Genomic DNA, 25,195 nt, shown 5'->3' with positions numbered 1-25,195 from the left:
TAGTGTATTTGGTCCTCTGTGCTTCCTCATTTTTGCTCTATGTTTACAAGAAGATGAATAACCAGCAAGAAACTGATGTTGATAGCAAATTTTGGGGCAATCCAAGGCAAGTTACAGATATGTTTAGAAAGATATGGCATGGTGAGGAGACAAAGCCAGAGCAGCCAGCTGACATGTTATCACTGGTGAGTATTTCTGACCCCCCTTCTCCCAGAACCCGCCATTCATTGAGAGTGCAAGAGCCAAGGACTCAGAGACAATTAGACCCTGGCGGCCACTGTAAAGGGAAGTGCTGTTGGGAGGAAGGGAGTGGAGAGGATCTCAGTTGGAGCAATGCCATTAATGAGAGACTGATTACATTCATTTGTCTCTCCCTGTGATGATTGAATAAACTCATTCGTAAGAACTCTTCTTGTTTTTCTCTGCTTCTTGCTGCCACTGGGGAAGGGATAGAGTTCCCCGAATATATAGATATAGATATATAGATGTAGATATATATATAGTAAGATATGATCATCATCATCATCTTGTAAACGACCTGATTAACTTGTTTTTAATGAAGAAGTGTGCATGCACACGAAAGCTCATACCAAGAACAAACTCAGTTGGTCTCTAAGGTGCTACTGGAAAGAATTTCCTATTTTGTTTCGTGAATTGCAGACACTGAGTGACAGAGTAAAATGGACCAACGTATATGTATGTGATTATTGCTCTTTCTTAACTGATGAACACATGCTGGACTTGGATCCTTCACCTCCACCTGACAGTATTGAATGTGTGCCGAATGCCAGAGACCATTTGATATCAAAGCATGTGAACCTGGAATTTCTGGGGCTCCTAAGCAAGCAATTCATGCTGCATAATTAAATGCAGCATGGTGCCAATGGAAGAGCTTTTACTGGTGCAGCACTAGCATTCAATATTGTAAACAGACATGTTATTAAGGTTTGTGTATTACATCATGTTCCTATCTCATACACATCTTATAGTGGGAGAAGCCACCAGAAAATGGAGGAAGTACACTTGTCACAATACCTACCTCTAGCCTTAGTCAATAACTGGTTTTCTGTGACCCAATATATTGTTATTTTGTTTGGTTTCTATTGTAGTTGTGACTTAATAACCTTCAATTACAAATTGGCACAGGATCCATAGGCTGTCTTTTCACAATACCTGGTTTCTTCATACAAATGGCACACTCATCTCAGTCTTTTTAAAGCACCACAGAAAGGGACGTGTCTCCAGAGGGGTGGAAATTAGCCTACAAAAAAGTGCACCAGACAGGACTTCTGCTGCATCCACAGAAAGGTGACTGAAGCAAAGGCAATTTAGACTCACCAGAAATGTAAGTAAAGAAAAATTGTTCATAGAATCATAAAGTGTAGAGCTGGAAGGGATTCCAAGGGTGATCTAGTGTACCCTCTTCAATGCAGGAATCTCATCAAAGTCTCTCAGCAATTTGAAACCATACTAGACCTGCTTCATTTGCAAATGTCCTAGTAGTTGTGTTATTTGTCACTTCCTGTGCAGGAGTCAGCAGAGAGAGAGAGGAAATGCTGTCTGTGTCTCTCTCTGCGTTTGTGTGCGTGTAAAAACTAGTTGTATGAACATCTTAGTCTATTTCCACACTGTCAATTTAAAACACAGCTAGGATGTTCATTTCTTTCAGTCAGGGTTGATTTGAAGCTGGGATAGATATGGATGGTAGCTAATGTCAAGTGTACACTATTGTCCAAACCAACAGTGAGAAAGAATTGCATGCAGACTCAAATATATGTGGAGATAAAAACATTTTGTTTTAATTGAAACAGTTCCCCTCTGGAATTCATCCTTCCTCAAATACCAGTGATGAGGGGGTTCCCCATTCCTAGCAAGGGTGGGTGGAAAAGATATTTTTAATAATAATAATAATAATAATAATAATAATAATAATAATAATAATAATAATAATTTCCATTAAGAACATCCAATTCAATCAAATCAAATCATAATCCAATTTTTAAAAAGCACCCACCAAATTTCAATCTGAATTATTAATTATTAAATTTCACATGGACTTCCCATATTCTGGACCTCTGAAGAACTCATCTCACATAATTATATTTCTGCCCTCTTCTTGTTCTCATATTTTCCACATTCTGATCTTAAACTCTCAAAGTCTCAGTCACTGGCTAATCAATTCTCAATCATGTTAAACAATCATATATCCTTTCATCTTTGGGGTACAGTTTAGTGTGTGTGTGTGTGTGTGTGTGTGTGTGTGTGTGTAATTTTACTTGTTGGTTAGCCAGTGCAGCTTTCCTTGGCTCACTCTTATCTTCCAGGCCAGGCTGTTGTCCAAGCCTGCCATTTAAGTTTTATGATGCAGTAAATTCCCAAGTTGTTGAGTTGTTAAGCATACTATTTGGAAATATATGTTGCAATTAAAATGAAATATATTCCACAGATATAAATCATTTGGTGATTGATCAGCTTTTCTGGGGACCATGCAAGTCTCCCCTCTGGTGAGGGGAGTTGCTAGACACACAGCTATTATAGGCACACACCCCCATTAATCTTGCCTATTTTCTCATACTATTTAGTTGAAAGATGTAGTGAAGATAGAGTAGAATCAAAAATATACAATTCAACTATGGATTTTTCAGCTAATGGATTTTAAGATGACTTAGTAATTTGTAGTCAAAAATGCAATGGCTGTGTATTGTGGCCTGATCTCCAATAACCCAACTGGAAAGAAGTTCTAGAGGTAGTGATAATAGGGTTTGGCTATTGGCATCTGTTCTTATCTGGCAGCAGAGCTGCTATTCCACCTCACATCCCCAGAAAGAGGCACTTTGTAGTGTATCCCCAAATGCTGCTACCCTTCAGCTCACTTTTCTCCCCACCCTCCCTCTTGTTCAGTGTTGTGTTTGCACCACACAATTTAAATCAAGCAGTTTGGCACAGTATAGGGAACAACTGTGTAGCAAATAAAATTTCTACTTTGGGGGCAGAAAGACACAGAAAAAAACACACTCTACAGTTGCTACAAGAAGTCGCCACTCTCTGAGACCAGAGAGTGTTTTCACTTACAAAGTCCTTGCTGAGGCAAAGTCGACACAGTAAGAGCAAAGTCAAGTTGTTCACAAAGTCCTGCATTTGCCAGAGTTCTCTCAGTCAAAAGTCTTGAAATGTGTCCAAATTCCTTCAGACAAGATCTTCACAAAGTCCTCCACTTTCCACTTCAGCAGTGAATGAAACCAGCTTGCTTTACATCAAATAAATGATGGAGTCATACATTTGTAATGTTGTACATCCCCATGGTGGATGTTGGAAAAATAATACGTCTACTTGGCAAGTTACAGTGGGGAAAACCAGGAAAACATTAAATCGCATGAGATTTCATGTAATCATTAATGCTTCTGGAATGACAGTTCAGACTAATGTACTGCATTTTCTGTTTTCCAGGTAAACAGTTGAAAAAAATACCATCACAACTGAGGAAATTTTCACTTCATATATTTCTTTCATTGGCATACACGTGGTGCTTCAGATCAGGAAACCATGAGCTGGTTTTCTCAAATTCTGGAAAACTGGATCAGTTACCCTTATTTGGAAGAATATCTGACCTCAGTGGTTCACCCTTGGTGGTTACTTAAGCTTCTGATTTTACTTTATTTACCACTGATAGGTCTGGCTTTGTTTCTCTGGGCTTTCTCATTTCTGTTACATATTTACAAGATAATGAATAAACAGCAAGAAAGTGATGTTATCAAATTTTGGGAGAAACTAAGGAAAATTATTGCTCAAGGTTGTGATATATTTGGAACGATATGTTATGGTGAGTAAAGGTTTCTTTCATTCCAATAATTCAGTCTTATCAGCTCCTATACTTTCATAAGACTGAGCATGAGAATGTCAGGCTTGAGGCACTGGAACAATAGTTGCCACAGTGCAACCTCTAAACCCACCTTAGAGTCACAACAGCTACAAGTTCTGGTTGACTCCATAAGGATCAAAACAAAGGCATGGAAATTTATTTAAGTAATAAGCATTCAAAAAGAAAAACAAAACATTTTATGAGGTATGAAATTAAGATATATTGCAGAAGAAAGGGTCAGCTGGTGGCTGCATAACCACCATACATTTAATCACATTTAAAGCATGCCTCCTCTCCAAAAGAAACCTGGAGAATGTTGCTTACACCTCACAGAGCTATAATTAGCAAAGCTCTTTAAAAATAGTTTCATGGATTGTGGCAAAAGAAGGGGTTTGGGTTTAAGTTTCTAGTGAGTACGCAGCGAATGCAATGAGTATGTCTTTTTTATAAGAAATTTATTGGTATTTAAAGAGAATACAGAAAAAAGAAAAAGAAAAAAATACACACACAATACTTACTACAAAATACAAAACAAAAAAGACTTCTACAATACATAAAACACACCTAAAACAATAAAACACCTATTTAAGTATTTTAATCTTATTTAAAATCTTACTTGGGGGACTTCCTCACGCCCTCTCTTCTGCGTTCATTTCAAATATACTGTAGTAACTTTGTAACACCTTTAACTCTTCTTTTACAACTAATCTTAATCCTTATCTAACATCTTATATCTATCACCTGATTCTTAACAGAAATACAAAAAAATCACAATTCTATCTTCTTATATTCTATTTTAAACTAACATTTTAATGCTAACGCCTATAATGTCCACTGATTTCAATTTCAGATATTTAACTTTTCACGTCGTTTCAGGTATTCTTTAAACTTCTTCCAGTCTTCTTGCACCTTCTCCTCCCTCTGGTCTCGGAGTTTCACGGTCAGTTCTGCGAGTTCCGTATACTCAATTAACTTCATTTGCCAATCTTCCACTGTTGGAAGTTCTTCAGTTTTCCAGTTTTTAGCAATTAAAATCCTAGCAGCTGTTGTGGCATACATAAAAAATATTCTGTCTTTGTTGGGGATCTCATGGTTGGTCATGCCCAGCAGAAAGGCCTCTGGTTTCTTAGCGAATGTGTTTTTCAACACTTTTTTAAGTTCATTATAATTTTTTTCCCAGAAGTCCTTTACCTTTGGGCAAGTCCACCACATGTGATAGAAGGTACCTTCTACTTGTTTGCACTTCCAACATTCATTGCTCATACCATGATACATCTTACCTAGCTTCACTGGTGTTAAATACCATCTGTATATCATTTTCATAATGTTTTCTCTTAATAAATTACATGCAGTAAACTTGATACCTTCCCTCCACAACCTCTCCCAGTCCTCCAACATAATGTTATGCCCCACATCTCTTGCCCAATCAATCATTACCGATTTAACAATTTCATCTTTTGCATGCCACTCTAGCAACAAATTATACATCCTGGAAAGGTTCTTAGAGTTCGGTTCGATTAGTTCTGTTTCCAACTTGGATTTCTCTAGTTAAAAGCCTTGTTTCCTGTCTGACTTAAAAACTTCATTTATCTGGTAATACTGCAACCAGTCAGAAACCTCCTCTTTCAATTGTTCATAACTTTTCAATTTAAAACTCTGACCTTCTTGTTGCAGTATATCAGCGTACTTCAGCCATTTTGCAGGCATATTAGGTCTTTTATAGGCCTTAGCCTCCACCGGTGACAGCCATCTAGGGGTCTTTCTCTCCAATAAGTCTTTGTTCCGAGTCCAAACCTGATACAAGGCATTCCTAATGATATGATTTTTAAAACTTTGTGGGCCTTGACTTTGTCATACCAAAGATAAGCATGCCAGCCAAACACATTGTCATGTCCTTCCAAGTCCAGCACATCTGTATTCTCTAACTTAAACCAATCTTTTAACCAGCAAAAGGCTGTGGCCTCAAAATAAATTCTTAAATCTGGCAGTGAGAATCCACCTCTTTCTTTAGAATCTGTCAAAATCTTGTATTTTATTCTAGGTTTCTTCCCCTGCCAGATAAATTTAGATAAGTCCTTTTGCCATCTTCTGAAACAATCCAACTTATCTATAATCGGAAGTACTTGGAATAGAAACAGCATCTTTGGCAATACATTCATTTTTATAGCTGCTATTCTGCCCATCAAAGATAACTTTAATCTAGTCCAAATCTCCAAATCTCTTTTTACTTCATTCCACAGTTTTTCATAATTGTCCTTGAACAGGTTTAGATTCTTTGGTGTCAAGTTCACCCCTAGATATTTTACCTTGTTAACAAAATTAAGTCCAGTTTGGTCTTGCAATTTCTGTACCTGCATAGGTGTCATATTTGGACAACCTGCTACTTGTCCAAATGAATCGATTATCTCTAATGCTTTAGGCACATTGGTTTCCAGGTCTTGTAGGGATAAAACCAAGTCATTGGCAAAGGCTCTCAATTTATATTCTTTCTCTCCCACCCTTATTCCTTTTATCTGTTTGTCAGTTCTATTCATGTTCAAAAGGACCTCCAGGACAGTTATAAAAAGTAGAGGGGAGATAGGGCACCCTTGTCTCGTTCCTTTTTCAATTCTAATTTCTTCTGATATCACATTATTTATTATGATTTTTGCTTTTTGTTCTTTATAAATGGCATTTATGCCATTTAAAAATCTTTGGCAGACCTCCACCTTTTCTAAATTTTTCTTCATAAAACTCCAGGAAATGTTGTCAAAGGCCTTCTCTGCATCAATAAACATCAATACTGCTTCAGTATTTATCTTCTTTTCCAACCTTTCCAATATATCCACAATATTCCTTGTGTTACTATTCATATGTCTTCCAGGTAAAAAACCTGCTTGGTCTTTGTGGATATATTCCCTCAACACTGTTTTTAACCTCGTGGCCATGACATTTGCAAAAATTTTGTAATCTACATTCAGAAGTGATATTGGTCGATAATTCTTCATTAATGTTTTATCTGAATCTGGCTTCAAAATTAATGTGATATATGCTTCTTTCCATGAGTCTGGTGCCCTACCTCCCTCCAACAGTCCATTACATACATCCTTCAACGGCTGGATTAACCAGTCTTTCAAGGACTTATCATACTTTGCAGTCAGTCCATCTGGTCCTGGGGCCTTTCCTATCTGCATATTATTAATTGCATCCTCCATCTCTTGAATTGTAATCGGGTGGTTGAGTATTGTTACTTTCTCTTCTGGGACCTTTTGCAATCAATTCTTTTCCAAGAATTGTTCAATAACTTTCTCCTCTACTCGCTCTTCTTTGTACAATTGTTTATAAAATTTCTGGAAACTTTTTCTGATCTCCTCTGGATTCTCCACATTCTTATCTTTGACCTTTAGATTGGTGATGGTATTCAATTTCTGTCTCTTCCTTAACTGCCAAGCCAGCATTTTCCCGCATTTGTTAGCCGAATCAAAAGTTTTCTGTTTCATCAGCCTAATTTTCCATACAATTTCTTGATTTAATATTTTCGCATATTGGGACTGCAAGATCTTTATTTCTTTCTGGATTTGTTGATTTCTCGGGTGACCTCTTAACTTCTTCTCTTTCTCTTTTATTTGGTCCAACAATCTTTCTTTTTCTAAATTTTGTTCCTTCTTCTTTTTAGTTTTTTCCCTTATAAGGAACCCTCTCATCATCACCTTGCTTGTGTCCCAAACAATTCTTTTCTCCACTTGTGTGTTCAAATTTATCTGAAAATACTCTCTCATCTTCTTTGCGGCTTCTTCCATAACCTTGGTGTCTGTCAACAATGCATCATCCATTCTCCATCTAAAGGAATCCTTGGAGAAAATTTTTTAATCCAATTGTACAGCATTATGGTCTGAACAGGTCTTGGGGCAGATTTCCGCCTTCTGTATTTTAGGTGCCAATACTCTAGAAATCCAAATATAATCTAGCCTTGACCATGACTTTTTTAGTTCTGAGAAATACGTTGCCTCAGTTTCTGTTGGGTTCTTCAGTCTCCATGCATCTATCAAATCCAAATTGTCCACCATGTCAAAAAAGGTTTTGGGCAGTTTCCCTTCATTTGTAATTTTAGGCCTTTGTGACCTGTCCATCAAAGTAGAAACTGCCCCATTGAAATCTCCTAGGCAAATCAAATTGTAATCCAAATAGTCCAAAAGCATGTCATGGATCTTTTTATAAAAGATTGACTTTCCATCATTTGGTGCATAAAGTCCCAGAATCAAGTATTTGTCGCCTTGTACCTTGATCTCAAGTGCGATATATCTCCCTTCTTCATCCTTGAACAACTGTCTTGGATTATATTTCTCTTTTGCATAAATCACAACTCCTCTCTTCTTGACTTTGTCCGATGATATAAATTCTTGGCCTAACTTTTTATTCTGTAAAATCCTTCTGTGGTGCCAGATTACGTGGGTCTCCTGTAAACAAATTAAGTCCAAATTCTTCTTTTCTAGTGCGTGGTATACTCTGTGTCTCTTCGGCCTCTGGTTCAGACCGTGAACATTCCATGTCAACACTTTCAACATCATCTTACTTTGCGCTGCCTCCCGTCGCTCCTTCTAGTTCTTCTTCTTCTTCTTCTCCTGGGCCTGATCCCCCTGGTTCAGCTGGGTACTGGTATAACCTAGCAGGATCCAATGAAGAACCTATGAAATCTGCTGCCTGTTTATCCAAAAATTTCTTCTTGTCTTCAAATGATCTTATTCTTACTCTTCTTTCCTTGTACTTGAAGTTTAGGCCTTCTGGGAATTCCCAGCTGAAGGGGATCTTTCTTGCTCGCAGTTCCGTCGATAGATCGTTGTAATCAATCCGGTTGAAGAAGTAGCGTGGGATGTCCTTGTAAATGATGACAGATTTCTGTTGGACCACCAGGTTGTTCTTGTAATGAAGATCAAGAATCTGGTCTCTCTGATATCTATTCTGGAATACAACCATACAAGCTTTTACTGTTTTTGAATTCTTTTTTCCCTTGGCTCCAAATCTGTAGGCCTTCACAATAAATGCAGCCAAATCACTTTCTTCCAGCTCCCAGAATGTGGAAAATTCTTTAATTATGTAATCCTTCAAACTTTCTTGCTCCAACTTGGGAAGATTTCTCAATCTTAGATTTGTCTCTCTCTCCTTCAGTTGCACAAAAGCAAGAGATTCTTGCACGTCTCTTTGTTGAGATTTAAGCCTCTGAATTTTCTCAGAATCAACACTTTCAATTTTATGTTCCACAGTCTTAATTTTTTCTTTAAATTCCTCTGATTATTTTTTAAGAACTTTGACCTCTTTCCCAATCTGATCTTAAATTTCAGTTTTCTGAACTGCACTGTTTTCGTCCAATAAAATATTACAATATTTCATTTATTTTTAAACAAAGTAATATTTATTTGTTACATTTTGTGTTATTTCCAGATTATGAAGTTATTGGCATGGAACATCTCCCTAAAGGACCTGGGGTTATTATTTATTATCACGCAGTCACTTCTACTGACTATGCCCTACTTGTGGCTAAAATTCTTAAGGAACAACAGAGACAGTGCTTTTCAGTAATTGATCGTATCATATATCGGATACCAGGTAAATTATTAAATTTAAATCCTGCTCTTTTTTTTTACAAGAAATATATAAAATATTACATAAAACAATGCTATAATATATAAAACCATGTATCATGTAACAGGTGAAAAAACAACAGACAAATAAAATATCAGCAAGAGGTGAAAAAGTAAGATGGTGGAGAGGAAGGTTCTTTCTCACCTAGTCTTTACAAAATGAATGCAGGATGAACCATTATGTCCAAATAATAATAATAATAATAATAATAATAATAATAATTTATTTGTATACCACCTTTCTATCTTATGATACTCAAGGCGGTTTAAAAGCAGAAGAAACAAAAAATTTACATCTTATAACAATCTAATGAAATACAAAAATGTGAGAATAAAACAAAACTTCCTTAATAAATTAAGGAATTAATCATTCCTTAATTATTAAATTTGTATAACTTGCTTCATCCAAAGATCCCAGGATGGTCGACAACAGAAAACACGCCTTAAGCAAGATTGAGGACTCAGTATTGTAGAGAAAATGTTATTTTTATTAAATATAACTGCCTAAAGGGTCTGTAAATCAAATTAAACTAGCCAAATAAAAATATAATTGGACAGGAAGTTCCCTAAGACAGGAGGAATCAGGTCACCCCATTTTCCAGGCCATGTTTGCAAGCTGCACTGCCTCAGAGTAAAGGACTTGAAGGAATATGTCTTCTTTGTTCCTTGAATCGTGGGCACTTGACAAGCACACAGTGGCACAACCAGCTCAGTGTACACACTAATGTGCTTGTCATGCCCAAATGGTGCCCTCAATGACCCAACATAAGACACTGCAAGGGGGTCAAAGAGTGCCCTTAACTGAATACTACGGTATAGTTTTCTATGCCACCATCTCTTGAATTATGTTTCCTGCCTGGACTAACATTCACTGGAGGAGATCAGCACCACCTAGTTCACCTCCTCCCCAGAACAAACAGGAGCTCAAAAAGAGCTCTTTGCAGATCAAGCAAGAAAAGATTGCAGGCCTCATTTTATAGCGATAAAAATGAGGAAGATCATGATGGATGTGACTATGGGGAATGTAAGCCAAAATAAAACTCTTAACCAAGTGTTAATATTTTGTTGTACCCTACCTATGCTTTTGGGGCAATCCTCTCAAAGCATGCCTCACTTCATTTCCCAGTGACAAGTTTCCCTGACAGATTCCCATCTGAGTTACAACAATGGATGAGCCCAGAAAAAAGGAAGTTGGAAACTGCAGGCTTGCTTTTGGCCATTTACAGCCTCAACCTCTTCTTCCAATAATGTTTCAGGCATCTTATTTGAATCAGGCTATGTTTCCAGTAAAGCATGTCAACCTGGATCTTTTGGCCCATGATCACAGATTGCAGGAATACCTTATCTGACCTCAAAACTGCTATGAGAATACTTTTTTTTTATTCTAGTAATCACAAGGCAATTCCTGTGTTACGATGCAGAAATTTGGTGTTTAATTGTACAACTGTCTACATACTTCCTCAGAGTATCTAAAAATGGGGCCATCTGGATAATGTGACATCTGATTTCTGTGCTGTAACTGCATATAATTTCTGCTGACTTTAATGCCAGAATAGGACAAGCTGTAGGAAATTGGGTCTCCAACTTGATGATTTCTTCAGCTACAAAGATACCAGAAAACATGGCCCGACCAAACACATGGCCAATCAAGCACTTCCACACACAATCAAGCCCCCATGTGACACTGCAATCAAACACATGTGGCCCCATGGCTGTAGTGTTCCTGGCCCTTCACTGCCACTGTCCCCACATATTCTTCCTCTGCGTGCACACAGCAGCCACAGCAAGGAACTATGACCCAACAAAGGGTCATTTAAGGAAGGAAGGAAGGAAGGAAGGAAGGAAGGAAGGAAGGAAGTACAGAGCCCAAAAATGCCCAGTAGCACAGAATGCTCTGTTTGGGAGGCTTTCCATTGGGTGAGTTAATGCAGCATATAATCTCCACCCACTTATCTGTGCATGAAAAGATGGACTTCTGTGGGTGTAGGCAGGTCTCAACCAGCATGGGCTCATCTGTGCCATGTGTCTGTCTGTCTGTCGCTCTGTGCATGCAGCAAGCCGATCTGTCAAGTATCACGTTTTTCCCGGGAATCTCCCTTATTTTAAGCTGTTTTCTGCTCTTATCCCTTATTTTTTAATATCCCTTAATATCCCGTTTTTCAAAGGAAGCAGCTCCTCTGCTTCCCCCTGCTGGCCAGCCAGGGGCTGGGAAGACCTCGCCTCCTTGCCTTGCAGCCTCAAAGCAAGTTTCCCGCGCTTACAGGGGGCGTTTTTGGCCCCCTGCATCAACCCCTATCAGCTGCCGCCGAGCCCCTCAGCTGGACAATAGGGTAAGCTGGGGGGGGCGGAGCCTGGCTGCCTTTGAGCAGCTGAATTGGATCGGTCCAAGAAGATCTTCCTTGCGTGGCTGCCCTCCTCTTTGCTTTAAGGCTTTTTTTCACTCCGCTGTTGTGCCTGAGATCGGAGATAAACAGATCTCAGCAGCCTGAGGTTAGCTTAGCCTGGTATGGTTGTCGGGGGGGGGGGAGGGAACGGAGTGGATTCATTCATTGCTACCCCTCTGGTTTGTGTGTACCTGTGGGGGTGTGTATTGCTCTGAGGGTCATTGTGCAGGGAGGAACAGGGCAAAGGCGTTATTGCGTTTTGTGTGTTGTTTGCAGTATATTTCCTTTGTTCCCTAAACCTGAGGACTTAACTATAAAATAATTGTTATTAATGTACCAAGCAGACACTTATACGCATGTGTGAGTCAGCACAGAAAAAAACAGTCCTGAAAACCATTTTCACTCCCAAACTGACAAGCTGTTTTCTCTGCAAGGAGAGATGGGGTGAGGGAATTTCCCAATTGCCCAGAAATTAACAGATTACCATCTCAAAGGAATGGCCAAGCTGCTAACAAAAGGCAATCAGATAAGGCTTTTAACAGGTAGCCTGGGGGGAAGGGGAAAAACAAACTTCTCAGATTCCTGTTTAAGACTTTGCTTCTCAATCTTCTCTGGTTGGCCTCTGTTATCTTACCACTGCTCTGCACTGCCTGTGATGCACAAACGGATCCAGAGAATTTGGGTTGGGGAAGTTTGCCTGCTCTCCTCCCCCAACTGCTCATCCCTTTGCCAGGATCAAGTTTCTAGTTTTTGACAGGGGAATTGACTAGGGAGGGGGTGGAAAAACTGGCCCTCCTCTAGGTTTTTTTGGGGGGCAAACTCCTGCCATCCCTGACCATTGGTCCTGCTGGCCGAGGCTGGTGAGAGTTGGGTTCCAACAACATCTGGAACATGTTCCCCCACCCTCATGTTGTGTGAATGACTGTTGAAATATTGAGGGTTCCACTTCATCTCTTTTAAACACATGAGCATAGAGAATGGGCAAGATCCTGCAGTGAGCAAGGGCTAGTCTGGATGACCTTTGGGGGACCTCTTTTGATTTCAAAATTCTGTTGTTCCTGCAGATGATGTTGATTGTGCCTGGGGCCTTCTGCGTGCAATGGAAATGCTCTGCCGCTGAGCATTGTAGTTTACAGAATATATGTGCATGAGCTGAACTGGGCAAAGGTGGCACTTTAACAGTGGACTTTGAAAACCCTGTTGCCCAAATTAAACTGCAGCTGAACCAAAAACATAGGCCTGCTTCCTTTTGTGCCTGCTCTTTTACAAAGCTCCCAAGTTCTGGAAGCAAGAAATGAATTCCTAGAATGGGCAATTAAGTTTTGCAAGTCCTGTATAATATGCAGCTGATGCGCTTGCCTTTGTAGTAAACCTCATTCAGTGTTAGAGTGAAGTGTGGAAACTTAGGCCTGGGGGGTGGGCAATGCAGTTCTGTAGGCCTCTCAATCTGGATTCAAGATTCTTTCTCTCTTTTATATTATAATTCAGGACTCTTTCTAGGCCACAATTCTCACTGGTCTTGCTTCGCAGCCTGTGGTTTTCCCTGGTAGGAATGTGACCTTGAAATCTGATAATTAACGCCTCTTGCTTGGAGGCCTGGCAGACATGTCTGTATGTAGGAACTACTGTGCTCACACAATGTAAAAATATGGAGTTTACATTGCTGCTCCGCCCACTTTTGCTTCTGGCTCCGCCCACCACTGCCATGTGACTGTCCCCCGGATAGGTGAGGCTGCTGATCCCTTATTTTCAAATCCGAAAGTTGACAGCTATGGCAGCAAGACACTGTTGTCTGTATCTTTATCATAATGCAAACTTAAATGTAATTCTGTTGTACTACAGACTTGACTTGTGGAACACATGTCTAAATAGGTGGCACCGCTCAGCACTTCCACGAAATCCTACTTTAAGTGGAATGGCAAAGAACTATGCTTGTGATCCATAATAGTGCAATATGTTTGGAATAATGACACCTGTATAGCGTCCACAATATTTCCTAAATAAGAGTTATAAATAATGCATTTTTTTTCTATTTGGGGCTTATTTTTTCAGGGTTGAAAACGTTATTAGATGTGATCGGGTTGAAAGATTTCAGTAAAGATGAATGTGTGGAAATTTTGAAGAAAGGCCATTTACTGGGCCTTGCACCTGGTGGAGGTAGAGAAGCAAACTTTAGTAATGACTACAACATAATGTGGGGTAAACGCACAGGTTTCGCTCGGATAGCTTTGGAGGCAAAAGTGGTGAGTGATCTTTGGGCAATTTGCATTGCCCTCACAATTATCCTGGATATGACGTCTGTGTTGACACCCCTGATTTAGCATCCTAAATAGTTGATGATGGCAAATATTCTGCATGGGGGGGTCAAATGATATCTGGAGTTCCAAGTATTTCCCTCCTGTTTTTTTTTTAAGCTATTGATCTCAATTACATTTAAAAAGAAAAATAGCTTTCCCCCTTTTCAATTATTGACAATCTGAGGGATAGCATGTGCAATTTGAAGTCAGTTACGTCTGGCTTGTCATTGTAATGCCAGATGTGGAGCATTATTCCGAGTCCTAAACCAAAATAAAGGTGGGGCGGTTGGAGTGAAGTAATTCTCCAGTTATCAGCTTCCTTTTGATTTTTGATTTTATTCTTTTAGCCCATCATCCCTATATTTACAGAAAACATTTGTGAAGCATACAGGAACATTGCATTGTCCTCACGGTTTTCCTAGATAACGGTCCTTCTATACCAAGTGATCCAACATTTTTACCTAATGCCAGCCAATTTTCTCAGTATTTTGTACACTTGTTGAATTATCAAAATTAAGTTTAAATCTAAAATTTCAATTTTTTATCTCATCCCATTCGTGAGTTATGAGGCTTTCAATATTTTTTTTAATGACCATTTTGGTATTGCCGTACTACACAAAAACACTTTTAAAGAATTCTTGTTAGTACTTCATTTCATGAACATTGCAGCAAAATAAATATCAAACAAAATTATGGCACTGCTGGAACTGTTTAACTGGTGCCAAGATAGCATCCCTTCTATCCAGATCTTATTTTCAACAAATGAGGAGTACAGAAAAGAAGAAATGTTCCTAAAATGACTCTTCGAAAGAGTGAAAGTGATCAAGGGAACACAAGCATTTCATTGACCAAAGTGTACACTATTAGCAATGAGAGTGAGAAGTTCTACACTGAAGGAGGTACAAGATCTCTGGATATGGCTGAGATAATTGGGTATGTGACCTGTGAATACAATAAAACATGGTAGCTGACTATGAAAGTGAAGAAGCAACTATGACCTGCATACACCTGCCAGGCCCAGCATCATCATTTTTTTGCCCATCTAGTTGGCATGTACTTAAGGTGGGGCGAGCACAAGTTCTAATAAGGCTCAAACACAGGATTTCAACTGGCTGCACATATACTTTGACAAAAAATGAAACTTGTGCAACAAATGCTCTTGAAAATCGTTAGGTGTGAAGTATAAATAATGGAAGAATAAATGTTTTCAGACTTGTTTCATGTGTAATGTTGGGTGCTTGATATGGAATGATCCGCAACACATAAGTAGCCTAAAAAGCAGAGGATGGCAAATATCCTGTTTTGGGGTCAAATGATATCTGGAGTGCCACAGGTTTCCCATCCCTACTTTAAAAGTAAGTGCTGAAATCAATGGCATTCTAAAAGAAAAATGTCTTTTTTTTTCCTTTTATATTCCTGAAAACCTGAAGAGCAGTCTTTTCATTTGCAATATTTGAATAGATATGTCAGGAATGCCTGGCTGATCATTATATTGCCAGATGCAAAGCATTCTTCCTAATCCTTAACCAAAATAAAGGTGGGGTGGTTGGGGTAAAGTAAATCTCCAGTTCTCACCTTTCTTTTGATTTTTTATTTCTTCTTTCATTCTTTCAGCCCATCATCCCTATTTTTACACAAAACTGTTGTGAAATATTCAGGAACATTGGAAAGACAAGTGAGCTATAATAATAATAATAATTTAAATTATTTAAATAATTTATAAGCTAAATATCTTATATTCCTTGGTTGATCAAGAAATCTGATATCAGGCAATAAGCATTTTAATAATATACAATGATTTATTTATTTTTTTAAAAAAAAAATCTATTTCGTACCTACCAGTAGTTTATTTGATGCAAACTTATGTATACTTATCTGCAAAAGTTGTGCTGTCTCTTTAAAAAAATGCACTCAAATTATTTAACGTCATCTCTGGGATGGATGGATTGGAATTGCTAAAAACTCAGAATGCCAACTAATTTCAAATTTGATATGTGGTCGCTCTCTTTCTGACTCTTTTCCCTTTCATACATAGGGTTGACAAGATGGTTATATGAGAAAACACGACTTGTCTACCTTCCCATATATGGAGGATTTCCAGTGAAACTGAGGACATATATTGGAGAACCCATCCCATACGATCCAAATATAACAGCTACAGAGCTGGCTGAAAAAGTAAGTTAACTCTACACTTGGAAGTATAAAAGCAGAATATTTCTTTCCTGTTGGTTTCTCTCCTTCAGTTCTATAAATTGCATTCTGCCTACTGACTTTCTCATTCTATACAACCAGAGATAGGGTTAATTATATAGACTTTGGCGTGGCCAGGTGGAGTCCCCCAAACCCCAGGCAGCCCCTGAATGGAATAATGACACAAGAGAATGTGCTATGGGATTAAAATTGGCCACAACTTTATTAAGATTCAGATGTAAGAAGACCTTGGCTTAGGCACTGGGCATTTATCCTTCCCAGTCCCCCAGCCGGGGGTCTGGGTAACGTCAGGGTTATCCAACATGTGTGGGTATTAGGCTAAGTCTGGAGAACATGTGTTCAAGCAGATTGCCCGCCCCCCGTTTTCCGCCATTGATGGGGGAGGGCAATGACAATCTCTGGGAGTATGGCTAATGCCTTCCCCCAAGCCCCTTTAACCCTGTTATCGCCGCCGCACTGGGGCATGGAATCATCACCCCACGCCCCCTCCCCAATTAGGAAGATGACTAAAGGATTCAGCCCAAGGCCTGCAACTGCCAAAGTTGTGACGAATTGCTATGGGAAAGGCGAAACCTGCCAATGCAGGGAAATTCCTTTCCGGCCCTTCAGCAGCGGCCTTGACATAGCAGAGCCTGGGTGCTGTACCCATGGAAGAACCTGGGGAAATGGAGGAGTTCGTACCTGGAGAAGACTGGTGGTGGCACTCCTCGGAAGAGGAAGAGTCAGATGGAGAGGGGGAAAGACCAGAACAGGAGGAGGAGGAAGTCGATCCAGAATCAGGCCCTTGTGAGGAGAGAAACAGGCAGGGCCCTTCCCCTCCTCCCTTCTCAGCTGTAGAGCGTAGAGCTGGGAGACGCAGGGAAAAATTAGAGGCAGCTGCAACTTGTAAGAGACGTGGTTACAGGCCAGCTACTTAAGAAAGGCTGGCTGCTCCCTTCGCTAGCACCTGCAACTGCTATGCTGAGTGCGTGGTTGCTCTTGCTCGTTCTGTTCCTGACTCCTGGCTTGTTCCTGACCCTTGGCTTGTTCCTGGCTCCTGGCTTTTTCCTGACTGACTTGGCTGGTTCCTGACTTGGTCTGTTTCCAACTTTGGCTTTTCCTGACCACGTACTGATACCTGATTTCAGCTGGCGACGGAGTCAGCAGCATAGTCAGCTCTGTCAGCCTCCAATTAATATTTTGAGTAGTTCTTTTTAGCCTTCTGGATCTTAATTTTACGGTTTTAATGATTTAGCGGCTGCCTTATCGCCCTTTCACTGCTTTCGATGCTCAGTGCTCTCCTAATTAGCAATTTATTGCTTTGTTGCTCATTTGTTTTTCAACTGCTCCGCTGGCCTGCGGTCTCACTCTTGACCAAGCTATCTATCTCTTCACAGAAGGGAAACAACTTCTGTGAGTGACTGTTTCTTCTTCTTTCTTCTTCTTCTTCTTCTTCTTCTTCTTCTTCTTCTTCTTCTTTTTTTTTTTTGCAAATCGAGCGCTGAAGGCTGAAGCCAAAAACAGAGAAGGGAAAGAAGGGAAAGAGCAGTTTTACAGGCCTACTAGCCTGCAGGTTGAAAAGGACATACCTCCTGCCCCCCCCCACATAGACAACCCTGCCTAAAACCTTATGAGCTCACAACGAGCCAAAAGATAACTATATCAAATTTCTTCAGGCATTAATTACCTGATAAAAGCGGAGTTACTTGGGCTCTGAAAACGGGTGATTCACTACAGAACCTTCCGTCCGTTGCCTCACTGCCCCACTCCTAACAAGAAAGAACTGTAAAGACCTGGGCATTACGCCAAGCCCGCCCTGTAGTTTAAAGGAGCCGCAAAGGAGGCAAAGCAAAATTACTAATTATTTTACTCATAAAGAGGTGAATATGAGTGACCAGAGTGAGATTATTCTCGATGAGGCCATCTCTAGTGTGATGGATTGGTCGATTCAACTTAAAGAACTGCGAACGGACTATGAGAGCACAAATTACTCTACAAGCTTGGCTCAGGAACTTGCCATAGCTGAGACTGTCACGAAGACAAACATACCCGATACAAAAGATTCCAAACCTCAAAGATTATCCTCGGACTCTGGAACAATTCATTTAAGCCACCGGCCCACTGATATTATAAATAAAAGTGAAGAGTGGGAAGATCAATTGCGGGTGCAAGTACACCAAATAAGCATGGATATACTTAACTTCAAAAATTTCTTAGCTATAACAAATGGGCTTTTGTTGACGTTAGTGGAAAATTTCAAACAGCAAGAAAGAGCAGCAGGCCTTAAACGGAACAACACTCCAGTTTTGGATGCCAAAAGTCAGTCCCCAAGAAAAACCAAACTACCGAAAAAAAACTGGACCTCAAATTAAAGAAAAGTAAAAATATTAAAAATATAAAAATCTCTAAAACAACTCAACACAACAGCAAAAAGCAATGGCAAAAACTTTTAAACTTACTACCAACTATCTCTAAGAAAACTAAACTACGAAGTACAAGAGAGACTGGTAAGGCTGGTATACCAAAAACCAAATCTAGTCCCTTACGCGAGAGCAAACCCCAGAGACCGGTTAAAGAAACCAACTCATCTATGGATGCACTCTCCTCGAGCCCTCCCAGAGTACCCACTGTAATCACAGAGAGAAGAGAGCCTGGGACTCTAAACATTGGAGGGACTTTACCACAGGAGGTACCAGCTGCACGTACAACGAAAAGATGGAGCTTGGTTCTTATTCCACATAAGATCATACTCGTAAACTACCCAAAACCGCTGGGGCCTTGCACAGGCAGAGATCGTGTGAAGCATCTATTGGATATTTTAAACAGAATTTTACCTGGAGTAGTCAAAGCAGCCGACCTAGATGATATAGAATATTTATATCAAGACGGCTACTCGGTCCGAGCTTTAATCACATTTACAGACCACAACCTGGTTAAATTCATCCTCAGAGCAAGAAACTTATTCAAAAAGGACAGAATAGAATTGTCAAGAATTTTTGAAAATAGAGCTCCAATAACCCCTCTACTTGCTCCTAAGGGTGACGGGAGATTAAGATCAGAGGAGGAAAATGACAGTGAATGCAACCACCAAAAGCAGGAGCAATATAAACAAGAAGCATTAAATCCGGAAAAGAAAGACACAGCCCACCATAAGACCCAACATCACTGGAATGACAAAGAGGACTCTGCCACTGCAGAAGAGTTCACTGCAGAAGAGCACACCCTAATAAATCAATTCTGGTCATTGCAATCTCCAGCCCAAAATGAAATTTTGGATAGACTGGACACGCTTAGAAGTAGATTGGTCAAAAAGGTTAACCATACTGAGTCACCAGAGGGTCCTTATTTGTGGCCCATATCCCCCAAGTGTTTAGTGGATAAGAAGACGAAGGGAGGCTCGTTTAAATGTATAGATACAGAGTTACAATCGCAGCCCCCTATGGTGTATGAAAAGGCAGAACAAAATCAGGCTGTGTCATCTCCGAATGACTGGATCAGCTGCCTCAAGCTGTCCCCAAACAAGTTAGCTACTCCCCTATCTACAAATTCTACCCATAAGCTGTCAAGACCAGACGAAAACCAACTCTACAGTAAGCAGACCTTCAAAGACAGAGCAAACGGGAGTGTATTTTTAGACACAACAGGGATGTTGGACAGAGTAGAAATGCCCAATGTACATTACGGAGAAATAAGGAACTAAAATTGCTATCCTGGAACATTGCAGGGTGGCGTGCAAAGAAAAACAATCACCAACTTATGTCATACTTCAAGCATTTTGACATCATTCTCCTCCAGGAAACTTGGCACTGCGAGCCCATTGTGCTCAATGGTTATAGTAGTCACACCCTACCGGCCACTCCTTCTCAAAGGGGAGGCAGGCCCAGCGGAGGCCTAGTCAGTCTCATCTCTACGGAACTAGAACACTCTATTAAAGTTCTACCAAGCTGTAACCCTCTAGCTACAGCAGTTGTACTCAAGCTAAAGAAAGACGCCCTGCTGCTGGTAAATGTATATCTGCCCCCTTGCCAAAAAAAATCTGTAGTTAAGGCCAACTGGGCAGAATTAGAGGCCTTTTAGAGCCTCTTGAATCTACATATCCTTCTACCCCAATCATCATGGGCGGAGATTTCAATGCCCGAATGGGAACAGATGATAACCACTTACACAGATACTATAACCAGTTTCAGGATCATGACAACGTCTGAGATATAGGAGTCACACGTCTCTCCAAAGACAGAAGATGCAACTTTTCTGGCCTCTGCCTCGCTCAAGTTGCAAAGAGGAGGGAGTTGTTAATTTTAAATGGTAATAATGAGGGGGACCGACCGGGCGAGTACACCTACCATTCAAAGGGGGGGGGAGTGTCATAGATTATATCTTAATCTCAAGATTTGCCCTCAGCCTGGTCTCAAAGTTCCATGTGGATCATAATACGGAGAGTGATCATCTCCTACTGACAGTAGTGTTCGAAGGCCCCTCTCTTAATAAACCCATGGCCAAGGAATACTATACCCCTATTGTTAACTTGGGTATATCCGCACCCAGAAGGATCAAATGGACCTCTAAATTCAATGCAAAGTTTACCCACCTCCTTCATGCAGGGGACATGAAGACTACCCACTCTGCCATTGTGTCAAATAACTCTGCGGACAAGCCCTTGGACCTGTTTAAGAAAATATCAGAAAGGCTGAAAACCCATCTCACAACAGAGATATCAAACATCGCCACAAAGAGGGTAGAGGACCCAGCGAGCTGGTTTGACATGGAGTGTAGGCTAATAAGGAAACATCTGAGACTTGTCTATCGCAAATATAGGCATATCGGAGAACCCTCTTTATTTACTGCATACATTCTTCTAAGACGGAACTATAAACAACTATTAAAGGAAAAAAGCTGAAAGCTGAGAGAAATGCCTGGCAGAGCTTGGTTAAGGCCTCAAAGGAGAAAGACATATCTTGCTTTTGGCGTACCATCTCGGGTCTTCTGGACCAGGAGCGCAATGGATTCATCTGCATGGTTGAACCCCAAGAGTGGAAAAGTCATTTTCAATCCTTGTTCTATGATAAGGAAGCCCAGCACATTAGGATAAGCCTGAGCTTAGAGAATTTACCACAATGGCCCCCAGTTTCTGTAGAGGAGGTCGCAGACTTAATCGCACAACTCAAAAACAATAAAGCCCCTGGCATAGATTGCATTCCACCAGAACTTCTGAAGAATAACATCGGCTGGTGGGCTCCCCTACTGGCGGCGATATTCTCACATATCGACTCAACAGGCTCATATCCGGATTGCTGGGCCGAGGCGATAATTATTCCAATCTATAAGAAGGGTCCTACGTCCAACCCGATGAACTATAGACCCATCAGCCTGCTTCCCATACCCAGCAAATTATACGCCAAACATCTCGAGATCAAACTAACTAGTTGGATGGAGTCTGAGGCTATCCTGGCGGGGGAACAAGCGGGATTCAGACAACACAGATCGACTATAGACCACTGTTTTATCTTAGCACATCTCATAGATAAATATGCTAAGAAAACGCAGGGGGTGCTATATGCAGCCTTCATCGATCTGAAGGCCGCATTCGACTCAATCTCACGAGTCAAACTTTGGGCAAAACTAAATAAAACTAGCATAGATAAAAGGCTATTATTTCTAATTAGTGGCCTATATGAAGACTCCAAGCTGTACATTAGAACTGCTCCGAATGGACAACTCACAGGCCCAATCCCAGTTTCCAGAGGGGTTAGACAAGGGTGCATTTTGGCCCCAGCCTTATTTAATCTATACATTAAAGATGTGATTAAATGCCTAGCAGCCCCGGAATATCATGCCCCCAATTTAGCCGCAAAACCAATCACAACGCTCCTATACGCGGATGATGCGGTTCTACTATCACAAACAAAAATAGGCCTTAAAAGGTTGATAAGAGATTTTTCAGCATACTGCAGGAGAGAGCAGTTGATGGTGAACCACCAGAAAACCAAGGTTGTGGTTTTCGCGAGAAAACACAAAATAAACAGCTGGAGAATGGACAATCAACCAATTGAACAAGTCAAAGCCTTTAAATACCTGGGCATTGTCTTTCAGTCTACGGGGTCGTGGGTCGCACATCAAAAATATGCCAGAGAGAAAGCAACCCAAAGCGCCAAGACATTGTCCCACTTTCTTTATACCAAGGGAGGCAAGTACATTCCAGCAGCCATAGAAGTTTTCCAGGCAAAACCTCTAGCGCAGCTAACATATGGGGCCCAAATCTGAACGGGGACCCAATGCAATCTTCTTGAAATGGTTCAATCTAATTTTTTAAGACAAATCTTTGCTGTTCCACCATGTGTACCAACTGCAGCACTACGCCTCGAAGCTGGTCTCCCATCTGTGGAAACACAGATCTGGAAAAGAACTCTTAATTATTGGCTCCGCTTAAACCAAAATCCAACAGGACTCTTGCCCCAGGTGATACGGGATGCCCACGAAAGCGCATGGTTTAAAATGGTGAGACTCAAACTTCTCTCATGCGGTCTACATGCTCAGAATTTGTTAATGTTGGGCCCCTCTAAAGCAAAAAGCTTAATTGATCAGCGCCTGATGGATATCGAGCAACAAAACAACCTGGCTAAAACAAAGAAATTTTGTGCATGGTTTGCCCACCTGCCCCCCTCGCACTTTGATGCCCCGGCATCTTATCTGCAAAATTGAAATATCCAAAAGTATAGACGTGCTTTTACGTTGGCAAGATTGGATGTACTACCCTCTGCCGTGCTCGAAGGCCGATATCAGAAACTCCCCAGGGAGAAACGACTCTGCCCGTGTGGAGACGGAAACTTGGAGACAGCGTCACATGTTCTTCTGACCTGCCCCCTGTACAAAGACCTGAGGAGCGAGATTATTACTCCCCTCCTACTTTCCGTCCCAGGTCGCTCATCAGCGGCCGCAATGTTTTACTTGTTAGCGGACCAGAACATCCAGACAACAGAGAAGGTCGCCAGATTTATTGAGAGGGCAATGAGACTAAGGGCCACAATTTGAAAGACAACTTGGCATATATGACTAGCCCATGCACCTGAGGTCTATATTTGTCTCGATCGGCTTATCTATATAGCTCTGAGGAATGAGAGTATCGTACCATCTTTACTGACTATTTCAGGCCGCCAAATTGTCTACCTCATTGTCTACCTTATTTCTAGCAGGAACAGAAACGATAACAGAGAAAATCGTTTGACTCTCTGAGAACGAGGTCACTATCTGAATGGCCTTTTAGCCTGGGGGTTTCATATGATTTATCAGTATATTTATATATTTGTGTACTTGACTGGTCTTTCTCCAATATTTTTATCTGTTTTATCTGTATTCTTAGTCGCAATGGCCTATTGGCTATGTGAATAAAGTTAGATTTGATTTGATTTGACCTCGGCTTATCTAACTGACTGCTGCACTTCAGCACGCCAACTTGTTGGCGCCCTAACAGTATCTCTGCTCTGCCATTCTCATAGACTGCTCTTGGTACAAAAAACAATAAAGACAGTGGGCTGGATTCATGGGGAGATGAACAGTTTCCTAGTGGAGTTTTCTGGCCCTGGCTGCTCTTGCCCAACCCTCCATGCTGAAAAAGTCACTCTTGAGGATTGAGGGACAAGGACTGTCATATTGTGCATCTGTAACTGGAAAAAATGGGATTCTTTATTCTGCTGGTTCTGATCCCTTTAGCTTTTTCCTCACAGATATGAATAACTGAATATCCATTTTGCAATATATTGATATAACACAATGTATTCCTTTGTTCTTCTTTCAACAGACAAAGACTGCAATTGAAAATCTTCGGGATAAATACCAAAAAAGGCCAGGAAGTATATTAAGAGCTCTTTCGGAAAGATTTGACAAGTATTACAAAACTAACTAGTCCGTTTAAACAGTAGCAGGGTTTCTGACGAGATGTCTGTAATAGGAATCATTAATAATTATGTTATTAAAGCTAAGTTGATATACACAGAAATGTGCCGAATGGTTTATTATTTATCTGGAAGGGAACCTAGCTCAGTAACTCAGCACCTGCTGGGCATACAGAAGGTTCTAGGTTTTCAAAGACATATAAATCTTGCCCTATCCTGCAATACTCCCAGAATGCCCCTTTTATAATGGGAAGGCAATGTGGGATGTAAAAGGACAGGGGCAGTCAAACCCAACTTCCTTATATGGAACTCTACAGTTGGGGGTGAACTCTACAGTTGGGAGCTTCCAACTGTAGTGTATATGCCGAGTCTCCATGTCGCTGGTCAGTTGTGTTAATCTCTAAGACAGTTTAAAAGCAGCATTATTAAAATGCACCGTTGGCACTAGGCCAAAAGTAAAAAGAGGGACTTTCTCTCATAAAGAGAAAGTCACCATATGTATATTATTTAGTAACTTTTAAGCCTGCCTCTAGGATCCTTATGTGACTAGATGATGATTACTTGTAAGTAAACGTTATACACTTTACCAAACACTGTGAAGTGTCTTATTGAAAGAGGGATAAAAAGGGGAAGACACCAGGACAATATTTTTAATGACTCTAGCGAGTCTATGCAAACTATCTGCTGCGCATATGAAGTAAAAAGGGAATGTTAGCTCTGCTGATATTATCGAGCTTGTAAACGCAAGTTGGGATAGGATATCTAAAACAATATATCCTCTCCCACATCCCTCAACATTCCCACAAAGGGTTAGCGGGCCCAGAATTGCATATTTATGTGTATTTTTAAAGGATTGCATCGGATTGCAATTTTGAGTTGAGTGGATTTTCCTGGTGAGCACAAGGCCTAAAGCATCCATTGTGCTGAAAAGGGGAATTAACTACCCCTCCCCTCCCTC

General features: G+C 40.5%; 1 protein-coding gene across 1 annotated transcript; it reads left to right on the top strand.

Moving 5' to 3' along the window:
- The first annotated feature begins 1,229 nt into the window (after nucleotides 1–1,229).
- Nucleotides 1,230–24,289, top strand: LOC117049986 (transmembrane protein 68-like). Its single transcript, XM_033155226.1, has 7 exons — nucleotides 1,230–1,345; nucleotides 3,448–3,820; nucleotides 9,278–9,442; nucleotides 13,914–14,104; nucleotides 15,773–15,833; nucleotides 16,194–16,333; nucleotides 24,144–24,289. Exons 2-7 carry the CDS (start codon nucleotides 3,544–3,546, stop codon nucleotides 24,246–24,248), a joined length of 939 nt encoding a protein of 312 aa, XP_033011117.1. The 5' UTR covers nucleotides 1,230–1,345; nucleotides 3,448–3,543; the 3' UTR covers nucleotides 24,249–24,289.
- The last annotated feature ends 906 nt before the right edge of the window (nucleotides 24,290–25,195 follow it).

The sequence above is a fragment of the Lacerta agilis genome, chromosome 7, assembly GCF_009819535.1.
Source record: "Lacerta agilis isolate rLacAgi1 chromosome 7, rLacAgi1.pri, whole genome shotgun sequence".
Lineage (NCBI taxonomy): Eukaryota > Metazoa > Chordata > Lepidosauria > Squamata > Lacertidae > Lacerta > Lacerta agilis.
Note: the sequence above shows the minus strand (reverse complement) of the source record. Positions and strands in the feature narration are given on the sequence as shown.

What these genes read in the sequence shown, in the direction of transcription:
- LOC117049986 (XM_033155226.1), top strand. Translation starts at nt 3,544, where the DNA reads ATGAGCTGGTTTTCTCAAATTCTGGAAAACTGGATCAGTTACCCTTAT. An exon ending in TAGCTTTGGAGGCAAAAGTG is followed by an intron (nt 14,105 to 15,772) that starts GTGAGTGATCTT and finishes TCATTCTTTCAG; the next exon opens with CCCATCATCCCTATTTTTAC. An exon ending in CTACAGAGCTGGCTGAAAAA is followed by an intron (nt 16,334 to 24,143) that starts GTAAGTTAACTC and finishes TTCTTTCAACAG; the next exon opens with ACAAAGACTGCAATTGAAAA.